Source organism: Mastomys coucha, unplaced genomic scaffold (assembly GCF_008632895.1).
Source record: "Mastomys coucha isolate ucsf_1 unplaced genomic scaffold, UCSF_Mcou_1 pScaffold18, whole genome shotgun sequence".
Taxonomy (NCBI): Eukaryota; Metazoa; Chordata; class Mammalia; order Rodentia; family Muridae; genus Mastomys; species Mastomys coucha.
In genome coordinates this window covers 63,942,505-63,967,718 of record NW_022196900.1, presented here as the reverse complement: position 1 = coordinate 63,967,718, position 25,214 = coordinate 63,942,505, and the positions used below count along the sequence as shown (strand labels likewise).

Here is a 25,214-nt window from a genome sequence, read left to right as displayed (position 1 = left end):
CAGAATCTCACAGTTCAGGAGACAGAGCGTCTCAGTGAAAGGGGCAGGAGACTGAAGGTTAGCCTAGCCTACACTGCCACCATGGCTCTACTTGGTAAACTGAGAACAGACCCAGTTGCTGAGGCCATCTGGGAGCCAGTCTCTGCTATACAGCCAGGCAGTGAGACCTAATTTTCATGAAGTTTCTCATCAGGTAGGCAGTGTGTCAAGTGAAAACTCTGTTAGAACTTCAGAGGCATAGATGAAAAGCCAGACTGCTGCTTCCTCCATGTGTCATCTGGGAGCGCCCCTTACGATCTGAAATGCTCCAGGCTCTTATCTATAAAATGGGCATACATTATTTCAGAAGGTTAATATAATTCAGTATTCAAGGAAGGGACTATTGCACCTGATGCAGAGTGAACATTCAGCGAACGTTAGCTACTCCTGTAACATGGCACAGACGACCGCTGAAATGTACATGATGTCTTGCTTGTTGTGTAACAGACAACATCTTACTTCGGGGGTGGGAATTATGATAGATTACTTCTTTAGTATTACTTTTTACAAGTTTACAAAATTAAAATCGGAGGTTATTAATCCAATGAGGACATCTCATTTCATGTTAGTTTGGTATTACAAAAACACCAAGGCAGGTTCTCATATTTATCACCATGATAACTATTTGCCCAATTATTCTTTTTGGGTGATTGCAACAGGAAGGGAAATGCTCTTTGTTAAAACTGTACTATCCAAAGAAGTGATTTGTTTATTAAATCCGTACAGTATGCACGATCTACTGTTCCACATCTTCACATAATCCTCTAATGTTAGTTGCCATTAATGCTCATTGAGGAAAACTGATGTTCAGAGAGGAGAAGTAATTTGCTTAGAGTCACACAGCTTGCATAAGGTAGGATCAGGATCCAGACTGAGGTGAGTCCATCTCTAGTCAGAATTCTCTTCCTTGTGTTATGCACAGTCACCCAGATGGCCAACACCTATTTTGGGTCTTTCACAGTCGCTGGGTCTGGACTACTATAGAACATGTCAAGCATACTGTGGTCCACTGGAAATTCTTACATGCTTCCAGTGGTTCTCATGGTTCTTGTTACCTACATGGACACCTAAGCCTAAGAGACATGTGGCCGTTCAGTCATGGCAGAAGGTAGAGAAGCTAGCTTTGCCCAAAGAATCACTTTAAAGGCTGCCAGAATAAAACTGTGGGTGCAAAATGGTGAGATCAGAACAAAATGGGAGGATTCAGGGTATCCTAGCAACACCCAAAAAAGATGAATGACAGGTGCCATGGCAATGACAACGTCATGGTTCATGTCGGTGACTCTTCTGAGCCCACAGTGATCATATACAAGAGTACCTGGTTCTAGCCTCAATTCAACTACCCCTCAACTGACTGAAGCTTGGGTCAAGTCAACATTCTAAGTCTGGCCATTTCTTTATCCCCTTGCCAAGATGAAACTTTAGACAGGGCACAAGGATTTCTAACTGGTGAATGCAGTCAGTGTTAAAGGCTTTGAAACAATGAAACAGACAACATCATGGTAGAACTCTAAGTCCAGTTGTACTGGGGGACACTGCTCAAACTTTTGATTTATTCACACTGTTTGATAGCTCACCAACTAATGCAGTGCCTTGACCTCTAAAACGCTAAGTGACAAGCAGGCCACTTGTTTCTCTTGCTCTCTGATTTGCTTTGACATAATTAGATTCTTCTCAGAGGGAATGCTGTCGCCCCCTAGGGGTGAAGAGAAAATTGGTGGGATGTTTTCATTATGGTAACTGCAGGGAAGTCTGGGGCTCTCATGGTATTTAAGGGGCCACCAGCATTGACAGCAGACATCCAGAACTGGTGAGACCAATGCATAGGACAATAACCGATTCTGCCTCCTGATGTAAGCCTAGACAGATCAAATGGCTAAGAAATTTAGTTTCCCTGCACACAAACTCAACACCTGTGGTTTTCCACGAATGTGACAAGTGTGTACACTCAAGGAAGAATGTATGTCATTTGATTTGGAACAATCAAGCGAGAGAGTTTTGGAAAAGGTGGTCCCAGGCAGAAACACTTGTCATGGTGGCTTGTGCCAGCCTGTATTTTCAGCTGCGGTTTTTACTGGGGGCTCTGCTATCAGGTACAATCATCTCATTACTCATTATGTCCTGCAGTATGGTCATGCCCAAGTATTTCTTTATTGAAATACATGCTTTTATTATAAATCACTTCTTATTTCGATTTCATACTATCAGTGTGACATTATACTGATTAAAAATGGTGTAGGAAAATAATGAGTTCCTATAACACTGTGGATATTTGTTATATTAAAAAGAAAAAAAGGCTCTAGGCTTCAACTGTGGCCCTTTCAATGTCCCTGGTGACTCTCATGCCCATTTTAATGAGTGAGAAGAAACCTTCAATTTTGACCCAATCATGCCTCACCCTCCTTCCCACCATTTTTCTAAAACACAAATATTCCCACTCTTTGATGATGGAGCTATACAGTAGAGATACTGTAGGCGCTAACCTACTGCACAGCCTAACTTAGCAGCCCAGTAGACCGTGGACTGACCTTTCCCTCTGATAGCATAGCTGACTGGGAGCCACAGCTCCCTGTGGCTGCACAGCACTAGAGAGAGCATTGTACCCCATATTGTTACCCTGGGGGAAGATCAACATTCACAGTGTGGTTTCTACAGAATGCATATTGCCATCACATAATCACAAAGAAGAATAATTTTAAGGAGCCACGAGTTAGGAGTCAATGAGGCCCTTCAAGGTCTTGAGCATAAGGCTTAGATACATGGCTTTGGCCCATGAGTGCTGGCTCAAGAGACACACAGGATGGACACCCTCATGTTTTTCCAAGAATGAAATGGAACCTACGATCCATAGGTAGATTGATCTCTGATGATTGTCCTGTTGGTGGCAGCAAATCCCCCCCCCTCATATTTTCTTTTTTTTTCCCCCACAGTAAGCTAACAGATGGGCTATGCACAATTTTTGGGAGAGAGCTATTAGCATGTCTCTCTGGCTTCACGCCATCTGCTCCAGACCAAAGTATAATATTCAGAAGAGAAAAAGGCAACACTGGGTAATTGGTACCATGTTGAGGAATTTACAGATCTCATTCCATTTTCCTGGTTGGGGGAGGAGGGGTTGTTAAGACTGAGCTCTGCCTGAGAGCTACTGCTTTTTAGCTACAGGCCATACGCATGCCTGAAGGGACACCTCAGCAATTGGACTGAAGCAGCATTGGTTTCAGGGAGCAGCTTCATGGCAGCCACTGCAGCTACCTAACAATTTGTTCGCTGGAGACTCGTGTGCAGCAGTGAAAGGATGAGGTGCCAAGAAACATCTGTTTGTGTCATAAAAGTTCAGGCATTACAAACCTCTTTGCTGCTTGCAAAACGGGAACACCCACATTCCCACCTTGCAGTTAAAGAGAGAGAGAGAGAGTGTGTGTGTGTGTGTGTTAGTTAAATATTGCCATCTATAACAAGATGCCAGTTCTGGAGACACCCGTACCCATGACTGAGGAAAGAAAAACCAAACCAGACTAAACCTATAAGAAACACATTGGAAACAAAGGCTCGCTGCATTTGTAAAAACTTGTTTGGTTCCTCCTAGCTACATTGCCTCCTTTGACTCATTCATTCATCCAAAAATATCCATGCTGGGTGCTTGACTCTGATTCAGTCTCTAGAGGTACAGAGAAGAGCAGAACAGCGCCCTTTCTTTGGTGGGGGGGTAGATGTTTGCAGTGAGCCTCTGGGGTAGCTATTACCACTCTCTGTTTATTCTTAGGCATAAAATTCTACTTCTATGAGGGCATAGCTTACACCAGCCAGTTATACAAGCAGCAAAGTACAAATGCCTGCTTAGATCACACTTCCGGGCACTATTACAGAGGTCTCCTGTAACACACAAGTCATGACGATGAGGCTCCCAGCACCACTCTGGGAGGCCCAATCACCACCTCTCACCTTACAGGTGAGTATCTAGGTTCAGCAGAGATGAGGCTGGGCCATCTACAGCTGGTTAGTAGCAGAGCCTGCTTCTCCGAACCACCCAGGACACCTCTGCCGTAGGTATGCAAGAGACTAAAGAACTGAACTTTACTATATGCATTAAAAAAAACAAAAACCAAAAACCAAGAAGATAAAGGGGGAAAAGGGGTGGGACAGGGCATATGTCCTCTGACTTTTATAACCAGAACTATGATAATAAAATAATAACAATCTTTTCCACATCAAGCGTCTGCATTGCACCAGCATTTTTAGAGGCCCTTAGTTACCTCATTTAGCTCTCATGATATTAACACGAGGATTTTTTTTCCCAATCCAATTATGAAGATGAAGTTTTGCTTCTGACAGATTATCATCCCCAACACCTAGCTAAAAAGTAAGCCAGACTGGGAGATTCAGAAGTCCTCAGCAGCCAGCTATCCTTCATGTGACATGGGACACTTCCTGACCTTGTCTCCCTACTGCTAACCAGACAATTTATGCAAGTAGATAGAGGCACAACATCTGGTGACATATTAATACTAGTCGAAGATGTACAGGCTCAGATTACCACCATCCAAAAACTACCTAAAGTATATTTTATATAAAGAGAGAAAATAAAAAATATGCTAATGCAAATTAATTTTAGACTTATGCTTTGAAAACTGATCAGATTTTTCAGTAATCCAAAGAGACAGCATGGTAAGGATCAATGGCTTGACACATACATAGCTGGTTAAGTATTAAGAGACTACATATCTTCAATCTGGTCTGGGAAAAGGTACAGTACTTTTCCTGTGTCTGACTGTACTGAATCTGACAAAGGTCTCCAGGGCATTTGAAATCCAATACAAGTACAGGGTAAGACTCAAAACCATACCTAGTGCCATCTTGTTTACAGAGAGGAAGATGAAAGGAGAGGCCAAACTTCCTCCCTCTGCCTGGAGCACTCATAACCAGGAAGCCTGTGTTCTTCCTTGACCCTTCACCCTCTTGATGTTCTAGTCAAGAGACCCTCCATACCATGCCTTCCTCAGCCAGGACTCTGGTGTCCAGTCTCTGCCTTGTGCATCATTTCATTCCTATTACTCTATTGTTCTAATGTATTGCACAACTCATGTCTGCTCTGGTTTATGACCCCAGCTGGGGGGAAGCCCTCTGCTAAGTTCAATGGTATACTCCAAGCACTTGGGACAGGAGCTGGCCTACAGTATGAAACTGGTGAATACTTGTAGAATGAGCATGTCTGGAGATTAGTAGGTATGGGGTCTATTGTTACCGTTGATTTTTATAGACAAAGCAGTGAGGACAGCGTGGGTATGTGAAGGCAAGGCTCTAGCTCAAGGGTGCTCCTAACAAGACGTTTTTATTCATGTTTTAAATGACACATCCTATTTTATTGTTTCCAAGATTTTAATGTTTATTTTATACTCAGAAAACAACGCATCACCACTGTACCATTTCAGAGACCACTAAAACAGTTCAACGGGGGGACTTGGAAATGGATATGTTTCTAGGATGCCTACAGCTTCTAAGCTAGGAGTCTACTGACTCTATTGCTTCTAAAAGTTTGTAATGATCCCTGAACTCAAGAGGAGGAGCTGCACTCTAGAACAGGGTATGAATGTTTAATTTATATACAATAAAAGCAAGGTTTATATTTAGTAGCGAGAATTCGGTTCTAACACCATATAATTAAAAGTAATTATTTACATAAAAAAGCGCAAGCAGATTTGTATTCTAAAATATTCAAGCTCTCATTTGCTGTTTATAAGAATAAAGCTAAGAAAGAAATAGTGAGCCTCCAACTCAGAGCAGAGAGGCAGAGGGAAATGCCACACTGTTCCAGGCTCCCAGATAACTAAAAGAACTAACCTCACCTATCAGTGGCCATTACCAAGTGGAGTGGCCTGGCTACCTGGGGTAGCAGATATTATAGAAACAATGTATCACCCCTGAGATGCTACCATTTCCAAATTACCTGTTGAACTGTGATCATAGGTATTTTTACCCTCCTGTAAATATAATCTATGCATTTTAAGGGATATTTGGAAAATAAAGAGATACTTTCTAAATCTCTAAAATGTTACATTATCTTCGCAGTTAACCATTAGCAGTTTACTCTTGCCCTACAGGGTTCTCCATGTGAGTGGGGAACCTCTCTTTCCTTGAGCCCATCCAGGCAGTCCCCTCTACCCATCAGGATTTGAGAGGCACGTCTCCTCTTTCCTTTGCACCATCTTTCCTGCCTCTGGCTGAAGAGATTGGGAAGAAATGGACCTGCACTGACTTGTATGGCTGTGTTTCTCAAACAACCTTTAGTCTGGAATTTTCCAGGTGGAAGGAAGCCATCCCAGAATCCCTGCCATCAGTACCCACAGCTTTGTGTTTGACCTCCACCTGTCCAAGGACAGGGCTGCCTTGAGTCTCCAGGAGAGCTACGGGAGAGAACAGGGCTCCTCGGGTGGGTGTTCTAACTGTGTTTGGTACTGGTTCACTTAGTTGTCTGAGGTCCACAGGAAGTAGAAGGGTGGGAGGTGGGCTCACCTGAGGGTACGGCAGCAGTGCCGAAAGACATAGAGCCAAACGCATCTGCACTCCCCGGAAGCGTCTGGGATGACGACGGGAGAAAGGCATCACCTGGGGTTGCAGGAGTCTGTCAGACAGAGATGGGGAAGGGAACAGATGCATGAGACCTGCCTAGCAGTCCACAAAGATTGAGGGGAGTGAGGTGTGGTGTTGCTAAAACCAGAAACAGTCCAAGACACTTCTGTGCTCCACGGAGTGATGACAGAAACATTATCCTACCCACCCCCAGGTGGGGGAGTCGGTAAATGAGCTGCTCCAAGGACTAAATAAAACCACACATCTAAACAATTAGTTTTACCCAGATTTTCTTAAGCCTCACACATGGGCAAATAGTTGATGCTCAGCATATGATGGGTAATATGACTACTCACTTGAGCCCCTACCTCTGGGATCTTTCAGGCCACCAACTTACTCTGTCATATATGACTTTCACTACTTGCAAGCACCCAATTCAATCTGAAGTACACCCACTTGAAGCCTACTGTAGTCTCTGTTAGAGCTTGTCATTTATTAAGTGGTCAGTAAACAGTTGGCTAAATAAAGAAAGCTTGAGGGGTGGGAAGAGTGCAGGCCTATGTGTCCTGGAATCTTACAGACTCTTGCTTGAACCTTCCTCTTGCAAAAGAGAAGGAAATATTCCAAGAAGACAACCAAACCACAGCAGCATATCTGGAAACTTCTAGCCCCGACCTGACCTCAGTTACATCTCCAGAAAGGTCAGCTGCATGAAGTGCTGGGGGTTGGGGAGGGCATTGTCAAAATAAGAATGTCCACCCCTGTTAACTGTAGGCTTTTGCCTACAGTGTAAGTCTGTGAGATGCCATAGTATCCTTGTGGGTCCCCGCCTCCTCCGTTGGAACAGACTGGGGCAAGCAATTAATTCTGAAACCATGGCAATTAGACAGGGCCATTTTTAGACCGTCAGCTTCCGGGACGAATGGCATTGTTCTGAGGATTACTAAATACCCATTTGGATTGCACTTGGGTTCAGGGCCAGAAACATAGCCCTGAGCTGCTGCGTTAAGCAGTTTTGCACACCGACAGAACAGCCACCCCCACCCCCCACCCCCTTACACACATGGCCTGGAAGAAGTCACATGTCCTCCCTGGGTCTCAGTTTGCTCATCTGTACAAACTGATGAAAGGAGGAGGAGGTAAAGAAGTAAGAAGAGGCCTACTCTTGCCTGTTCTCTAGCCCAGATGTCATGTACTGAGGGGGCTGTAGGAGTGAAAGGCTCATGACAGTGGCCTGGCTTCTCTGGGGACAAGACAAGGTTGCAATGGGCATCAGGGTTTGGGAGCAGGGCAGCTGTGCCTGGATTCCCTAGTGGCAGTTGTGGGCTGAAAGGTTGCAGGCCATCTGTCTTCAGCAGTGGGATCACAGCCCTTTCTCTGGAGGTGCATCCCACCAAAGAACCGTAGCACTATGCCTGTTTGCACAACTGTGTGGTGCCGGGAGGAGCGGTCCTTTCCCACTGGATTCAGTTGGTGCAGCCTGAGGCTCCCTCTCCCTCTCCCTCTCCCTCTCCCTCTTCCCCTCCCCCTCCCCTTCCCCCTCCTCTTCCCCCTCCCTCCCTCTCCCTCTCCTTCTCCTTCTCTGTCTCTCTCTGTCTCTCTCTGTCTCTCTCTGTCTCTCTCTGTCTCTCTCTGTCTCTCTCTGTCTCTCTCTTTCCCTCTCCCTCTCCTCCCTCTCTGTCTCTCTCTGTCTGTCTCTGTCTCTGTCTGTCTCTCTCTCTCTCTCTCTCTCTCCCCACACACACACCTCTAGGGAGCAGGCAGGGGAGGGGCTGAAGAGGGCATGCACATATTGCAGCGGCTACTGCAGTGACAGGATTGCTCATCAAAGAGTCCAGTACTAATGTTCTAATCTGCTTTGTTTTTAATTCAATTTTCTTTTTGTCTTTTCCTTCTCTGTTTTTTTTTTTTAATGTGCACTTTCAAAGGAAGGCTCTATGCAATCTCAGTCCTCTTGCAAGCAGTGCCCTGGGTGCCCTTACTGAGCTGTGGCTGTAAACCCAGAGCTTCATGAGTGGCTCAGGGAGGCACAGGTCATGTTTTCCAAAGGACAAAGACAAGCCAGTGTGGGGGTGAGCGCAGTAAAATGGGAGGAGGGAGGAGAGAAAGGAAATGGAGAGGAAAGAGAAGGATGGAATAGAAGGGCCTTTCTTTCCTTAGCTGCCCACTTGTGCTGTGCGGGACCAGGCCCATATTGACACATGCCTGCTCTTGCTTCCTGCCATGTTAAGTTTTGTGTCCATATTCTCAACTCCGCTATCTGCCCTTGGTAGGCACAAACTATGCATCTTTCCGGACTCCCCTCTTAGAGCCTTAAAAGGAAGCCATAAACAACGTCCTGTGGTCGCTCTAAGCATGGTGTCATTTGTTCCTCAAATCAGGGGCACCGATCTCAATTCCTTCTTTATAGTAGAGGAGCCCGAGGTTCAGGAGCATTGGTTGAAATACCCAAATAATACAGCTTAGCTTGCAAGAGCCGGAGTTGGGATTTACCAGGCAGACTCTCATCAAAGCCCAGACTGTGTCACTATTTGGCGGGTGAAAGAAGGGCAGGGCAGCAGGGGTCAAAGGGTGGTGTATACTTACAGGGGGAGAGGTTATATCAGGAGGGGTGGACATGTCTCCAAAAAGTTCTAATTGGGTCACAGCCTGAAAAGACACAAAAGGAATCATGTAAGCACGAGGGTCAATGTTGCTGGACTTGCTTTAAGATGTTATATCATGAGAATAATTACCCCCTTCCTCTGTTACCACCACAGAAATGGTAGGGCTAGTCACTCGTTACTACACTTCATGGTTCCAAGGCCATAGACAGAAATGCAATCCTACAAACTGTTTCTCTCAAGAGTGGAACCACCCATCTGAAAGCCACCCACCTGTAAGAATGGCAAGGGACAACTCTGAGGTCCTTTCTCAGTTAATGCTCTCAACAGCACTAGCTCTGAGAGGCAGGATCCCTTAGCCACATTATTTTGTAAAGAAATAGATTCGCACAGAGGTCACATCAAAGTTATCCAGGTCAGGATTTGTAATTTCTGTATAGAGAGCATGCAGTCAAATATGTATTCCCTCAAAGTCTGTCTTTGGGATAAAAAATGTGGTTGAATGAAAAGAAAGCATTTCATTTAATACCAGGAAGGGCATCAAAACCAGCCCAGTATACACACTATCAATCACTCCCAAGAACTCCATGACTACAGACACAGCTCCATCCATCTTCTCATCCATCATACAGGGGGTGTGAAAAAGCCTGACCAGAAGAGCAGAAGAACCCTTTTAAGATACACTTAGAAATTAATCTGCATACACTTTAGCTTCAGGGACCATAGGGATTCTTTGGCCAGGAACCAAATGTCCTGACTTAATTATGCAAAGCGTATAATCACACGCTTTGTGTGAAGCTGTCCACTGAGCAAAACCTACTTCCCACTCATCTTCTCATCTTAAGTGAGGGCTCCCAGTGCAGGCAACAGCGAAAACCAGTTAACAGAAGGCACAAGAAGAGCTGGCTGCACTGCGGCTCTGGCCCCCACGCAGACATTCCGCTTCAACTTGGTTCTAGTTGGATCTCTAGGATTCATACCAAAAAAAGGAATGACTGTTCCTTCTGAAGAGTGAGCTAGCTTTGAGTCCAGGAGAAGGTCCCACTGTTGGGTATGTGTGTTGATTCTACCCCCGTTCAACTTCTGAAGCATCTACCCAAGCTTCACTGCCCAAGCTGGGTGACAGAGTTGATCTATTAGAGATTTATCATCCCTAGCCTGAAAGCTCTAAGGCTCAAATATTCCAAGTCCCAAGCATTCTGAGTATTGATATGATGCCACAAATGGTTAAAAAAAAGTTAGCACACTAAACACACACACACACAAACACACAGTATGACATTTTGAGTATCAGTATATATGACAAAAAATGTTGGTGTTTAGACTTTGGTTCCATCTCCAAGGTATGTCATTCTGCATATGTCCCAACTTCAAAACCCAAACCACGTTTGGTCCCAAGCATTTCCAACGAGGGATGCTCATAATAACGGAGCTTGTTTGTTCTCCTACTTGGCTAACCGTGGCTGAATGGCACGGAAGATGCTTTTCCTGGACAAGGATGAAGCTCAGCTCTGTGAGTGCCACTTCTAATCCTTCCCCTTGGGCTCTCAGCTTGAACCACAGTGCCTGGCACACACCAAGTGTTTTGTTTCTTCTGAAGTATACAACATTCTCCCTGCAAATCTTGAAGAAGCATGAGGTGCCGGGCACTGTACTTGGTGTTAGGGGTATAGAAAGGAGAACTGCCAAGTCCCCAACTGCAGGAAGTGGATGGTCTGTTGGGAGATGGTAGTCCACAGATGCAGACCCCTTCAAGGTAATAGGACAGAAAGGGTAGCCAAACTCTCTGTTGGGGGACTGGAGCCCCAACAGAGGGAGAGGCAGAGAATTTGGTCAGAGTTTTCCAAAAGAAACAGCCTGTCTCCAAAATCCAGCAGGAGAGGTAGAGTTAGCCTGGTGACAAAGACATGGAAGACAATATGGTACTCTAAGAGCCAGGAAGAGCACTGAGGAGGGCAGAAGCTGTTTGGGGCTACCAGCCCGGACCTCTCCTGAGAGAGGACATAGCAAGGGGGCTGGCCGAGGCATTTGTGTACATTTCTATCTTCTCCACTGACTCCCCTAACATCTTCCCTCCCACCCAGTGATGGTCCAGCAGCTGATGTGCACAGGGCAGCTGGCATGTAGCATGTGCTTCCGAAATCTGGACTCTCCTGGTCTTCCTCTGCAAGCCAGTAACACCTCACTGATAGGGTGAAGCCTACCCATGGGTCCCTCTCCTGCTGTGGAAAAGACTGCCTCTGCCTAAGGAATTCAGGGAAAGCTTCCGGGCTTCCTGGAGTCTGGATCTCTATGCTTATAAAATGGCTCAGGACTATTTTCAGCGTTGGGAAAATATTAAAATGAAGTTAATAATTAAGTCACACAATTTACATCTCAAATGTGTTGAACTCGTGGCAGACTTTTACTAACATCGTAAAGATAATTTATTGGCTAATTTTCTCCTTAAGCACAACTTTTAAAATAACCTCCTTTCTTGAGATATAGCCCATCCTCTTGCCAAATGATTTTCACTCAAGGATTAAACGAGAAAAACATGGGGAGGCATAAAACATGGGCTGTTATTTCGTTTCATTGGATTTGCTGTTTAAATAGAACCCCGAGTTAATTAAATTTTATAGAAAAAGGGGGTTCTTGGGCCATAAAATTAAAAATAATCTGAATAACCACGTATGATTGAGAATCAGGAATAGTATCTATTTTCACTGCCCTCCCCCACCTGAACCCCAGCCGCTTATTTGTAACCTAATAAACCATGTTCCATCTGAAAATATCTGAAAATACTGTCCTCATCCATCATGTTAAAGGCCTCAAGAGAATAAAGCTAAGAGTTCACATTTGTAAAACACTTTACAGCTTACAATAAGCATTCCCATACATTATCATCATGTTTGACACTGCCTGGGCCCAGGAAAGTCAGCTCCATGGGCACAGTCCGCACTAACAGACGTTGACCTGCAGAGGTACCGCACCCTTTCAGAGTCTGTCTGCTGACTCACCGGTCCCTGCTCAGCTTTTCTTAATGGTGGTAGTGAGCTCTAAGACATCATCCAACTGGAAGCAGGCGGTTCCCAAGAGCTCTGCTAGGTACACGCCCCTGGGAGGCCACTAGCAGCTTTAGCTTGTGGTGTCTGCTCATGCTAGAGGATTACCTCGCCACACGAGCATTCCAGGGGTCTTCTGGTAGAGGTGTAGCTCTGGGTGGCAGATGTGGTTTTTTATTTTTATTTTTTTAAGAAGATACTGGGTACTTTGCAGCAGTAGGTGGAGTAGCTAAGGTCAGTGTTGGAGAAATGAAGGCATTGAGAGGTTTGGGTCGAGCCCCTTGAGATCTCCCATCAGGCCTCGCCCTGGCCCAGACACTTTAATTTCAATAAGTGGTAGTTTCCCAAGCACATGGAACACTGTCCAGTTGCTTCAAGATTAGTGTCCTGACCCTTCTTTCAACATGACTGTGGCAAAGTGACGCAGTTGAGGGATGAGATGCCATGGGCTTGACCTCCACAACACATTCTCTCACAGGCTCACTTGTTGCAGAATTTTCTCTGTCCAATCCCATTAGGGCAGTGACTGGACAGGAATAGAGAGGTGGAGTTAGAACTTGAGGAGGGGAAAGGGCAGAGAGCAGGAAGGTAGCGGAGAATCATCATCATGGAGGCCGAGGAAGAGGACGATTCAGACACCGCATGGTTGTAACAGTCACAGGTAACTAAGGTTTTTACAAGGTTAGGATAATTGGGTTAAACCATTGTCGTTATCATTTGGCTCTGAAATTTTTGTATTGGCATCTTGTAGATTGTGATCTTATTGATATATAAACTTGAGTGGATAATTAAGCCTTAAGAGTCATGCTCTTACTGGGTACTAGGCACTAGATACTGATTGTGGGGGTGGGGTGTAGGGCATTGTGTGTAAGTGAGGTGATCTTGCTAGCTGGGAGAAAACAGCAAGAGCCTGCTGGGACATAGTGATGTGGCCATGCGGTACCAGAGGGGCATGAGAGCATGTGGGGAGGTTTTCTTCTAATATTTCCCACAACACTCACTTCCTATGTTTTGGTAACAGGAGATCCCGGAATCCTTCAGGATATATGTAAGAATTCCTACCATGCATTGGCTACTGTGCCAAGAGCAGGGACACAGGCCTGAGGACTTCATGCTCTTGCTCCTGTGTTCAGGAGCTGGATGCTTTATGTGAAGCCAGACCTACACAGTCAGGCCATACAGTGCTAAGGGGGACAGTGTCCAGAGGATCTGAAAGACAACCCATCTTCGGCCTCTGCATGAACTCTTTCCAGTCACTTATGCCTTTCCCCACTGCCCTCTCATCTTTCTCTCAGGACACAAAGATTGTGTTGTATTTTTCCCACCAGCATATCTGGGATGTGTTAGGAGACTTCTAAAACACTGGTTGAGTGAAATTAAGGGATGCTATTTCTTTTTTAATACCCTGTATCTTACATACATGCACACACACACACACACACCACATAGACATACACATACACACACCACATACACACACACACACACACACACACACACACATATAGACACACATACACATATACACATCCTGTTTGTACATACTCTCTTCCTACTGAGCCTCGCAGCACCTTTAGTTTTCCTGCGAACATTGCACCTACTGGAGCAGCAGAGAGTAAGGCAATTGCCATTTATGCAGTTGGATGAGGACACCATGGGACACATGAGGAGAAGCAGAAGAACTGTAATTTAACAGGACCCTAGCGGACTCACCTTGGTTGCCTCAAGAAGCTCATCAAAGTCCATTGACGGGTTCCCATTCTGCAACCACAAGGCATGATGGATGAGCACAGAATGAGTGATGGTCCGACAACATGAAACAGTTAAACAGACAAGGCCCTCGCATTCTTACCGGCGTGGCTGCCGCAAAGCGCGCATCGAAATCCTCCAGCGGCTGGCTATTCTGCAAGTGCAAGGGATGATGAATGAGGATGGAGTGAATGACACACAGATGACATGGATTTATGAGTTTAATGATGACGGCAGCCATGGTTTACACTCCCATGGTCTCAATAGGCGGGAACTGATTCTGATGTATGGTGAAAAGCCTGGGATATGTTTCTACATAACCAGATGATAAAGCACGGGCCTGATTGGGAGATACAGCAGCAGCATGTCTGTAAGTCTAAAGTCCACCTTCCTGAGATTACGCACCCGACTCAGCTAGGCACAAAGGTAAGAGCCAACATGTCTACACTGGTAGCCTTCTTTGAAAATGAAGATGTGCCAGCCTGTAATTTTTGCCAAACTCACCTTTTTTTATTGCTGATTCTTTTGGTTAATTATGGGTCATATTTACGCACACACTCTCACATCAACAATCAGTTGTACCCATCTTTTGTGCTACCCCTTCTCTTTGGACAGCCACTCTTCTCATCCCAGTATGCTCAGTGTTTCCTACTTTCCTAAGCCCAGGTAATTGGCACCGCTGCTATGAAGCTTCTCCACATTGAGTCCACAGTGCCTCAGCTGCACCTAGCAAGTTCTTTCATGTGTGGAACTTATTCCCCAAAATGCACAGCAGCTCCCCAGGGTCTGATACATAGCATTGTCCAACAGAAATGAATGAATCCATGTTTTAACAAGTGGCTGGCAGCTGGCCAAAACTAACTGTTCTCTTAACTTTTAATTCTATTGTATATATCATGTATTATGTGAAATGTATAATATCTACCCCACATGCATATTTTAATAACCTTGTTTTAGTCTATACATACAAGCTAATTATTCTTTGGATAATTTCCAAGTAGCTCAATGCTAACAGTATCTGTGCCTATTGGCATTCACATCAAGTCATTGCACATGAACAGAGAGATCACAAGACTTCCTAATTGAGTAAGGCTTGGTCCAGTCATAGAATACTGTTCGTTTGCCAAAATCACCTTCACTCTGTCCATAGAAATTGTGATTGCTTTCATCCCCAGCCACAGGATATAGATGGGGCGGGAGAATCAACATGCCCAAGACCACTGTCATTGAGAACAAATGTCAGTAGATTCTGTCACCTGTCACCACCAGTATCTAGCTCACCATGACTCACCCGTGGCGATGACAAGATTGAAAAGTCGCCATGTGCAGGAGGTACAAAAATGCTCCGCCCACTACTATTGGCACTGATAATTACTACTATTGTTATTTAGCTACAGGTGTGTGGGGCTGTGGGAAGACGGCAACCGTCTAGGAGACCATGTAATCTATGGTGTGGCCCAGAAGGTTAAGGTTATGTCGCTACATCCCTTATAAATTCACATACTCCTGGGGATTTATGGCTGGGCCCCTACCAACTAGCTCTGGGTCATAACTTTTAATAAAAACATTTTTTAGTGTCCAAAATCTCATTACATCTGTCCAATATAAAAAAGCAAATGGCTTCAGAACATGATGGATGAATTAAATAAATTTGAAAAACAGCCCGTGGTAGAGTCTCATAAAAGCCTCACCATGTCCCACATAATGAAAATGTGGGAGGACCTCTAGCATCGGTGTGTGCCTGTCACCTTCCTAGTGACAGAAGATGTGGCCTCTGGGGAGTTGCAGAGGTGAGGCACGATGGCTGACATCTGTACATCCAGAGTAAGTTCAGTCTAGGAATCTGGACAAATATGTGTCCTAGGAGTTACATTGGTTATGCCACCTCTTGGCCACATGGCCCTGAAACTCAAGGAGACCCGCTTTTCTCCATTTCTAGGTAGCAGTGTGAAGTCCCTTGAGTCTTGCTAAAAAGTATGCATAGCTTTGTTTGATATTAGGCACAATGTAGACACTCGATAAATCACAGCCATTATTTCCTACCTTCTTCCACCTCTTGGCTCATTTTAACAACATACTCACATGTGTTTTTTTTTTTTTTTTTTAAATCTGAGGACACTGTTGTTACATGATGCTGGAAACTAGAATAAGGAGCCTTTAGTATCTCCTTGACCACATTTCCTCCCCTTCCCCCCAACATCCCTGCCACTTAGGCAGTTTTTGACCAGACCATTTTCTTCCTGGTGATATCTGATACCTTTGGTCTGCTGCTGTCTTCAGACTTTGGCTTGGTCAATGCTCCAGGCTCCTTCCTCCTGTCTGGTGTGAGCTTAGGTGATACTGTACCCCATCTAGTGAGTGGAGAGGTATTTCTATCCAAAGCCCCATTTCCCAGCTGAGACTCATATCTAGGGCCTGGAATCCATTCCTTGGCTCCCACCTAGCACTTGCTTGATCCACACCTAACGCAGGACTTTTGGCTTGGCTTACCAATTATCTTCAATTTTTGATGTTTCCTCTGGCATTCCCCCTCCTTATTTGCTTTGTATTTTGCTTTTTTAAAAAACTCAACAGGGACAATGATACCAGGACCTCAGTATTCTGAGAAGAGATTTCAGGGACTCCATTCTCCCTCACTGCTTCATATAGTTCTATCCTGACTCTTGAAGAAGACACTGAAATAAAGTTCCCATGAGGACTTTCCTTTCCCATAGCAGAGGAATGATGAGTCTACACTGGGTATTGGGGGCAGGGGGAAGAGAGACCAGAGTGATGACCCTCATGCAGTAAAAATGACAGTGGATGAGATAGGTTGTGGGGTACAAACATCAAATAGGAGGAAATCATATTTATGGCTGTCAAGTCAGGAACTTGCCATGGTTTACAATGTAATCTTGGGCTGCATAACACAATCCCATGGGGAGGCATTCACAAAACTCTGAGACCTGAGCCCCAGCCTCTATTGTGGGATTCTGCTGGAGGCAGAGTGGCAGGTGGTGGTTTTGCCAGGTTTCCACAGGTCCTCAGTGACTGATGTGCAGCTGGCTTTTCAAATTGCTGCGCTGGGGAATGGATTCTCTTCAGGAATAATCAGTGAGCATCCTACTGGGAGAACCAAAGGCATCCTGATTGATTAGGTAATGGATTAATTAAGACCTTCAACAAACATTGCTGGTGGATTCCCCACCTGCTAGGACCTAGACAGGTGCTGGAGACACAATGATGACTAATACATGGTCCATGCTCTCAGTAAGGCCATGAGGTGTAGTCCTTGTCATCTGAGGTAGACAGGAATGTGCCTATGGGAGGGGACAAAGCTTTTAGATCTAAGCTAGGACCTGGGCCACGGCTGCTAAAGAATCAATTCGATTATCCATTTAGATTGCCCAGGAGGAATGGATTAACTTAAGTGATTTGTAACTATGCACAGGTGGGTAGTATTAAGGCTACCTAGTGATTGCCAGCACCAGAATGCATGCTACTTTCCCAAGTGCATGATTTCACAAGCAAGGCACATGCTAATTAAGGCTAATTCTCATGGGGATTATCTAGCAGCTTATGCTCTGCACCACTTGTAGCAAAGAGGAGCTGGGCCACTTTCTGCTTTTCTTAGGAGACAGTCAAGAAAAACTTTGCTTGGGATGTGAATTTGAGCGGGGACAGCTGGGGGAGGATGATGAACTATTGTGTTGGCATGTGATTCCTCCCCAGAGCAACACTGTCTGGTAGAATGTTCTATGATGGTGGAGAGTCCTGTATCTCTCCAGTCCAAGCTGGTAGGAGGCATATGCTGGGTACCGCAGAGATGTTTAGTGGGACTGAATTGTAAAACTTACTTTGGATTAGTTTCACCTTAAATAGCCACAGGTTACAACTGCAGGAGCCAGCACAACTAGGCAGAAAATGGCATGAAAAAAGTAAACCATCCGCCATGCTTCCAGTGCTGGCCTCTTTCTGAACACTAGGCATCTCCTTTCTTGGGCAGTTTCTTCTGTTCTATTGAAGAATTTCCCATTCTTGCACTGACTGGAAATTTTCCTTGTGAGAATTTAGTTCCTTGCTATGTCTAGAGAGTACCATGAAGTCCCCAAGTTCAGTTTGCAACAATAACAACCACCTTCTGGATGGAGATTTTCTCATTGTGTGGGCTAAGCCAGAGCCAGATACTTGTGAGTATTTGAAAGGGAAGTTTCAAATGGAAATTCATGAAGCAAGTTAAGATTCTTGTTTCAAGTGGAAATTCATGAGGCCTCATCAACAGTCAGATGAAATAGAACTCCACTTACTGCCCAAGTGTGCCAGGGCTTGCAAGATGTAAGCTTCACTCCTGCCAGACACAATGCTATGCTTTAATGGAGGGTCTGGAGCTGATGGAAGGACTTGGCTTTGGAATGATTGAAAACTGGTCTCTAAGTACCCCAGGCTGGGCATCCTTTTGCATCCAAATCTCTTTTTCCTTCAGCTATTGTTTCAGGACGGTCCTGAGGAATTTCTGGAAGCTTGATAGAACCTGACTGAATGCAGTAATGAAGATGGTGTCCTCCCTCAAAGAGCATAGGGTAGGTAGGCTATGTGTTCAGTCCCTTAGACAATAAAACATTTACACCTGACTTCCTTGAAGTTGTACTTTGTGGCTGTTGTTACTCTTTTGAGACTTTTGACACAGGGTCTTGCTATGTTCTGATCTGGAATGGTGTAGAGCAAGCCTTGCAGCAGTCTCCTGCCCCTGCCTTCCAAGACCTGAGTGCTGGGGTGACAGCTGTGTACCACCATGCCTGGCTTGACTGTGCTGGCATTGTGAAAAAGGATGGAGGCAGCAGAGCTCTCGAGCACACTGAGCTGACTTCAGAGACTAACATGCAGGAGCAGGGGTGTCCCTGGCCAAGACTCTGACTCCACACTCTATTTTCTCGCTTTCCTCTCTTGTGAAGAAAACCTGAGGTGCTAGCACAGGGTAGTTAGAAGAGAATAGGATGGTTTTGGGAGATGGGGAAGTGGAAAGAGATGCAGGGACAGCAGCTTCAGTAGGAAAGTACTGCCCAGCGTCTGGCCACATCCTCGGGTAAGCTTCTGGTAAGCCCCCTCTGACCCTGGAACCAGAGTTCCCCCTCAGGGAGGAAACAGCTGACGTTGGGTACCTTTCAGGACAGGTGTGCAGGGAGCAAGAGTGAAGAGGCTGCCTGGCAGACAGCAGCCTGCAGGGCATAATCTCAGAGTGCCAGTTCCTTTGAGTCCTCAACAGAAGTGTTGTAAAGGCGTGAGCCTCCACCAGCATTCTCTCTGCTTCTGCTTAAGGTAAGTACTTGTTCTGATAGTCCCTTCCTGCAACCCCCCCAACCCCGGCCACTCAGCACAAGCCTCCAAAAACCGTGAGCGAAATCTCTTCCCTCTTTCTAATATCACTTGCCTCCAGAATTTTACTGTAGTAAAGCACAGGCGACAAAAAGATGAGGGTGAGCAGGTGTCAGGCGTGGGAACACCGGGGAAGTGCTGGTCCAGGGGAACAAGGTCAGCTGCAGAAGACGGAGCCTTTCGGATACAGACACTGCAGGCTCCTGCTTGTGACCCTTCCCCCAGGTTTGAACAGTAACCAAAGTGGACTGTTCTGTCCTGCCCCACCACACCCCTTCTCTCCTCCATTCTTCTCCTTCTCACCTTTGACACCTATTTTGGAATTTAGAGCGTATACAAGCTGAGGACATGGTATGGCTAAGGGGAAGGTTTTTATTGTAGAAATGAGGGAGAGAATAGCATAGCTAGAAACATCTGGAAGAGTCCAGAGCAGGGAGAGAAAGATGTGGACTGGATCTGGCCATGAGAGAAGCAGGAGCAGAGCAGAGACACAGAGAAGGGGTGGGGGGAGGAAGACGGAGAGAGAGGGAGGGAGAGAGTGAGATGGGGTAGGAGAAGGGGGAGGGGAAAGGGGAAAAGGAAGAGGGAGATGGAGAGGGAGAGAGACAAACAGACAGACAGACAGAAAGTGAGGGTGAACAAAGAAGTGTACCCATGATAATGAGGGAGCATGGAAGCCAGCATGCATTTTGGCGTGCTACTAGGCACCACAGATAGAAATTTGTCCCTTCTGCCCGTGATAAGAGGAACGGCCCCTTTGGAAGGAGGGAACCAGCATCACAAGTCCCTGAGGAATGTTAACTTTGTCTAATTGTCAGGATTTAGCAAAATGGAGTTTCCTTTGGGTGTGACAAACCCAGAGACTCTGGGTTTTCTCAAACATATTCAGTCTGGAAATATACATGGGGCTAAGGTTTATGGAACCACTCTAGGCTGCTAATGATTCTGTGGTTAGGTGCATAGAGCAGGTTTTCAGTGACAAATGGAAGGGGCTGTGGGCTGTGGTACCAGAGAAATGATGGTACTAGTGTTTGAGTTAGTGGCAGTGGTGACAGTGACATCTGCTATATGATATGTGATATGATATGCTATATGATCCTCCGCACCATATCTGCTAAGCATCTATGATCCACTAAATGTCTATGGACATAGTCCTGCCCTTCTATCAAGCGGAGAAACAAGAGAAATCAGGAAATTCACACAGAGCCATGGTTATGAATGAGACGATGCACAGCCCAGTGCATGTGTGCATGTGTGCCCAGTGAAAAGGCATGACATGTTTGAGTACATAGTACTACTCTCCTCCCTCTGCCAGTACTATTAAACACATAGCATCTAGCTCAGTCTCCACAGGTGGGTGAAGCTGGATGCAGTGAAGACTTTAAGCCATGGTCTCTAGGGACTGCGTGGTGGTAATGTAGTAGTCATAAAAGACACTGGGGGTGATGCAGCTATTTCACTGGTGATGGCAAGAGGCAGTGGTGATGGGCCTAGGTGGAAATGCTGAGAAACCTGAGGCTGCCCAGTTGTCGAGGAGTTCTGCAAAGGACTGTGTAGACTTCTGGGACCTACGTCTAATTAGTGACGTCATCTAGGAGCCAGAAGACCCCACATCAACAGGAGGACTTATGGAGTTTCCTGACCCCTCCTGTGGCTGGAGAACAGGCTGAAAGATGCTCTGCTGCTTTTAATGACTTTAGACAGAACCAGCGGACTTGTACGGTTCCAAGGAGCTCAGAGGACTAGAAGCCAAAGGCAAACAGTTCCCAAAAGCTTGAAATTAATTCTTTCTAACTCTTTCTTCCTTTCCTCTTTTAAAAAAAATCTATTATCCTATGCCCACATTAGCCAAAACTCAAGGAGTTTTCAAAACCTCCTAACAAGATTTGGCATGGCTTCAGGACCCTGCAAAGGGAGTAAATCAGAGTCACAGGAATGTGAAATTGGCTCCTGTCAGCAGGCTGACAGGCTCTCAGCCCACTTTTCAGGAAGAGGGCAGGACATACACAGCAGAGTCCATCACTTTCCTAGACGCTGTGCCTTCTCAGGGAGACCACTGCTGAGGTCCAGATGGTCCCCAAATGGTAACAAGAAATATTGGATGAAGTTGAGACCAAGCTGAGTGGCAGAGGCAGAATCCCAGCAAATCAGAGGCAATCACAAATGGAGAGATGTCATAGCAAAGGAAAAAATAGCCAGCAGCCTTTGCCTGCTGCTCTGACAGCCGCTCCGTGCAACATGGTGTCCCCTCCTTCTCCACAGGACGGCAGCTTACAGACATGGGAATTCATCTCACTATTTGGTCTTCCCTCTTGGATTTACTTTTCACAGTGTGAATCTGGCGACCTCCAAAATGCCCTGGGTGTCTACCACTAGCCAGGCACCAATAGGCCCTTGGACTGCTCCTCTGAGCTAGAGCAAGTGAGGTTAGGGGAAACTGAAGATGACTAACTCTAGCTGCTGTAAGGGGAGTGTCACAACAAGGGAACCATATTGAGCGTTCTGACAGAGAATGTGCCGTTTCCAGTCATGATGCCATTCATAGAACAGAAGCCAATACCAGCCACTGGGAATAGACCAAAGAAAGCTTTCTGTCACTCTCAGAACAGGATCTGTCTACTCATCCTTTGACTTCTTTGTGGCAACCTTAGGGAGATGCTTTGCTCCTGAGGTCCTGTTGAATATCATATTCCTGTCTTAGTAATGGTTACCACTGCTGTGTTGAAACGCCACAACCAAAAGCAAGTTGGAGACAAATCAGGACAGGAACTCTTACAGGGTAGGAAGGCAGGAGCTCATGCAGAGATCAGGACAGGAGCTCTTACAGGGCAGGAAGGCAGGAGCTCATGCAGAGATCATGGAGGGGTGCTGCTCACTGGCTTGCTCCTTTTGGCTTGATCAGCCTACTTTCTTATAGAACCCAGGACCACTAGTCCATGGATAGCACCACCCTCAATGGGCTGTGCCCTTCTACATCAATCAGTAATTAAGAAAATGCCTTACAGGCCTGCCTACAACCCAATCTTATGGAGGCATTTTCTTAATTGAGGTTCCCTCCTCTCAGATTACTTTGGCTTGTGTCATGTTGACATAAAGCCATCCAGCACATTTCCCAAACTTATTTTTTGCTCATCTTCTGCTTTCTAAAAAGTTGCCAACACACATCTAGAACCCCAAACTACAGGTGTACGGGTTATGTGTGTGAGTGAGTTCCTGCTGTTATGGTACCGAGGGTTTGAGAAGACCAACTTAGAAAGGGCAGAGTTGGGCATCACGGCCCATACCTGTGAATGCTAGCATTCAAGATGGTTACAAACGTGGTGTCAGCTGAGCCACAAACTGAGACATTGTCTCCCGAAAAGTATCTAGATAAATACAAGGTTCATTTTGACTCACAAGTTTAGAGGTTCCTGTCTATGATTTATTGGTGCCATTGCTTTTGGCCAATGGCCCACTGTAGACACATTGTATGACAGAGATAAAACACCCCCTAATGGCCAGGAAGAAAAATGCAAGAGTGGAGAGGAGTGAACAGTTCCACAGTTCCCTTTGAGGGAACTTCCAGTGCTCCCAAGACCCCCTGGTGGGTACTACCACCTCCCAAGAGCACCACTCTGGGAAACGGGCCTTCAACACAAGCCCCTTGGGGGCATCGCACATGCTTGCTATAGCTTTACCTCCCTCCCCACCCTCCCATGCTGTGACCTCCAGGCATTCAGGGAGAAAGTGTTGATTCTCTGTCTAGAGCCTATTCTGGTCTGCCTGCCTCTGCCTCTGTACAACCTTTCGTTTGACCTGAGCCATGGTCTCCACTCTCACCTCTTATGTTCATCAATCACAATCAGCAAGCGACTGAAGACTGCATCCGGTGGGTTTTCATCACACTTGGTATAACTCCCAACCCTTCCTCAAACCCAGGGAATGCTCCCACACAGGAAATCACAGTTTCTGAACTCTTCCACCATATTCTCTGTCCTGCCATGTTACAGACTATGATTCTGTCTTCCCTCTCTTCCTCTCCAACCAACAGTTATTTCCCATCTCAGGCCTTTTTCTTACCCATCCTTATCCTGGCACAATCTGTCTCTGCTTGATTCCATTTCTTGTCCTTAATTCGGAGCCTGGCATAGCTGTTACCTTTGGGAGAGACCTTTGCTGTCCCACTTTGTTTGGTTTATTGGGGACATCCCCTGAGGTTTGTTTGTTTACCTGTCTGTTGGGGGTCTTACCATGGAAGGAAACCTGGCTTTCAGAAGGAACATGGTAAGTCTCCTATCTTTACCACAGTGCCTGACACACTGGAGCCATTCAACAATCTCTGTGGAATAGATGTAAGGATAAATGCTTGGAGGGCAGATGGATAAATGCCTCAAGAATGGTTTCGGGAGGCAATTTCCAGTGCTGCAGATACTTTTACTGTTATAACAAAAAGGATATGGCCTACTCCTGCAAGGGCAGTGGATTTGTCATTCTGAAACCTGGACTCTTGTGTTTCTTTCCTTTCCTGTTTGTTCTCTGGTCCTAGGTTACCTTGGAGGACTAGGTAGCTAGCAGATAAAGATGGCATAACTGATCTTACATGGACATGCTTCCCTATATGTGTTCTGTGAGACTCTTAAGTAAAAGCAGTCTACATATGTTAGGTAGGGCCACAGTTGGTTGGCACTGTTATTTCTAGTTTTAACAAGCATGTACACACACACACACACACACACACACACACACACTCACTCACTCACTCACTCCACTCAAATAAATCACACACACACTATCCAATACTATCCAATATAGACTAGAGAGGAACCAATAGACCGAGTAGTAATGTTGAGGCCTCATGGCTTCTTGGGCTGGCAGAAGGCTGGGCAGGACAATGGTAATTCCAGTTGATACACAGAATTCCTCTCTGTGCAGCAAACACTGTTCTAAGTGCTTTCAAGTAGTAACTAATTTAATCATCACAACTGATGTGGACATCATTACCACACTCATTTTCAGAGGCAGAAATGGAAGCATAAAAAGTGTAGCAACTTGCTATGGGTTGCACAGCTGGAAAACAGCAGAGGACATAGTTTTACCAAAGTGGAATAGCTTTGGAATATGCACAGTCATAAGATTCAGGCTATAGTATGGATGGCAAAAGGTATATAATGACCTATGTCATAAGACCAAAGTATCTGGCAAGAGTCTGGAAGTAAGCATGAGGACCGTTTAGAAGCCCGCCCTAGTACAGGACAGCCTGGTCCTATTTGGAAGGCATGGCCAGCTGATACGCAAGATAGACAACTGATATGTCAGTTCCACAGAGATGCTCAGGGAAGAGGGACAAGATCCCCGGTGAAGGCTCAAAGAACAACATGGAAGCAGCCAAAGGGATACGCCAGAGAGACTGGAAAGTACAGGAAAAGTAGGGAGAGACCCCCAAACAATGGGCTGACAGTGAGCGAGGTGGGAAAGAGGACTAATCTTAGAGCTAAGGATGGCGACAATGCTAGCTCACAGGAGAGAAAGTGATGGGAAGCTGATAGAAGTATCAGCAGAATTGGATAAGGGGAGTGTCTTAAAAGTGAGCACGGCTGTCCATCATAGGAGACCTTCTAGAGACAGACTGTTGCCCTCTACTGTTGGCATCTTCGTCTCAGTGTTTTTATGTGTACCATAGACAAAACAGCTGCCATGTTAATGAAACTGCATAAACTCATGGAGGATTAGAGACTCTTGTAGGAGGGGCTCTGGGGGTCTCTTAGAAACACACATGCTTTATCATATCTATGGAGGCAGGGCAGGAAATGTTGGTCTGGAAAGTCACACAGCATAGCCCTGCCATGCAGTCTTCAGAATCACAGGAAGAGGGAACCGTGGA

General features: G+C 45.7%; 1 protein-coding gene across 10 annotated transcripts in view; it reads right to left on the bottom strand.

The window, feature by feature from the left end:
• Dab1 (DAB adaptor protein 1) overlaps window positions 1-25,214 on the bottom strand; it is a 1,131,348-nt gene that overhangs the window by 13,997 nt on the left and 1,092,137 nt on the right. For 9 of the 10 annotated variants that reach the window (XM_031378030.1, XM_031378022.1, XM_031378029.1 and 6 more), the window contains 4 exons: window positions 14,106-14,156; window positions 13,967-14,014; window positions 9,193-9,255; window positions 6,550-6,658 (listed from right to left, as the gene is read on the bottom strand). In XM_031378030.1, coding sequence (XP_031233890.1) covers window positions 6,550-6,658; window positions 9,193-9,255; window positions 13,967-14,014; window positions 14,106-14,156 — 271 coding nt within the window. The remainder of the gene's footprint in view (window positions 1-6,549; window positions 6,659-9,192; window positions 9,256-13,966; window positions 14,015-14,105; window positions 14,157-25,214) is intronic. The other variant, XM_031378028.1, reaches the window with a different exon arrangement.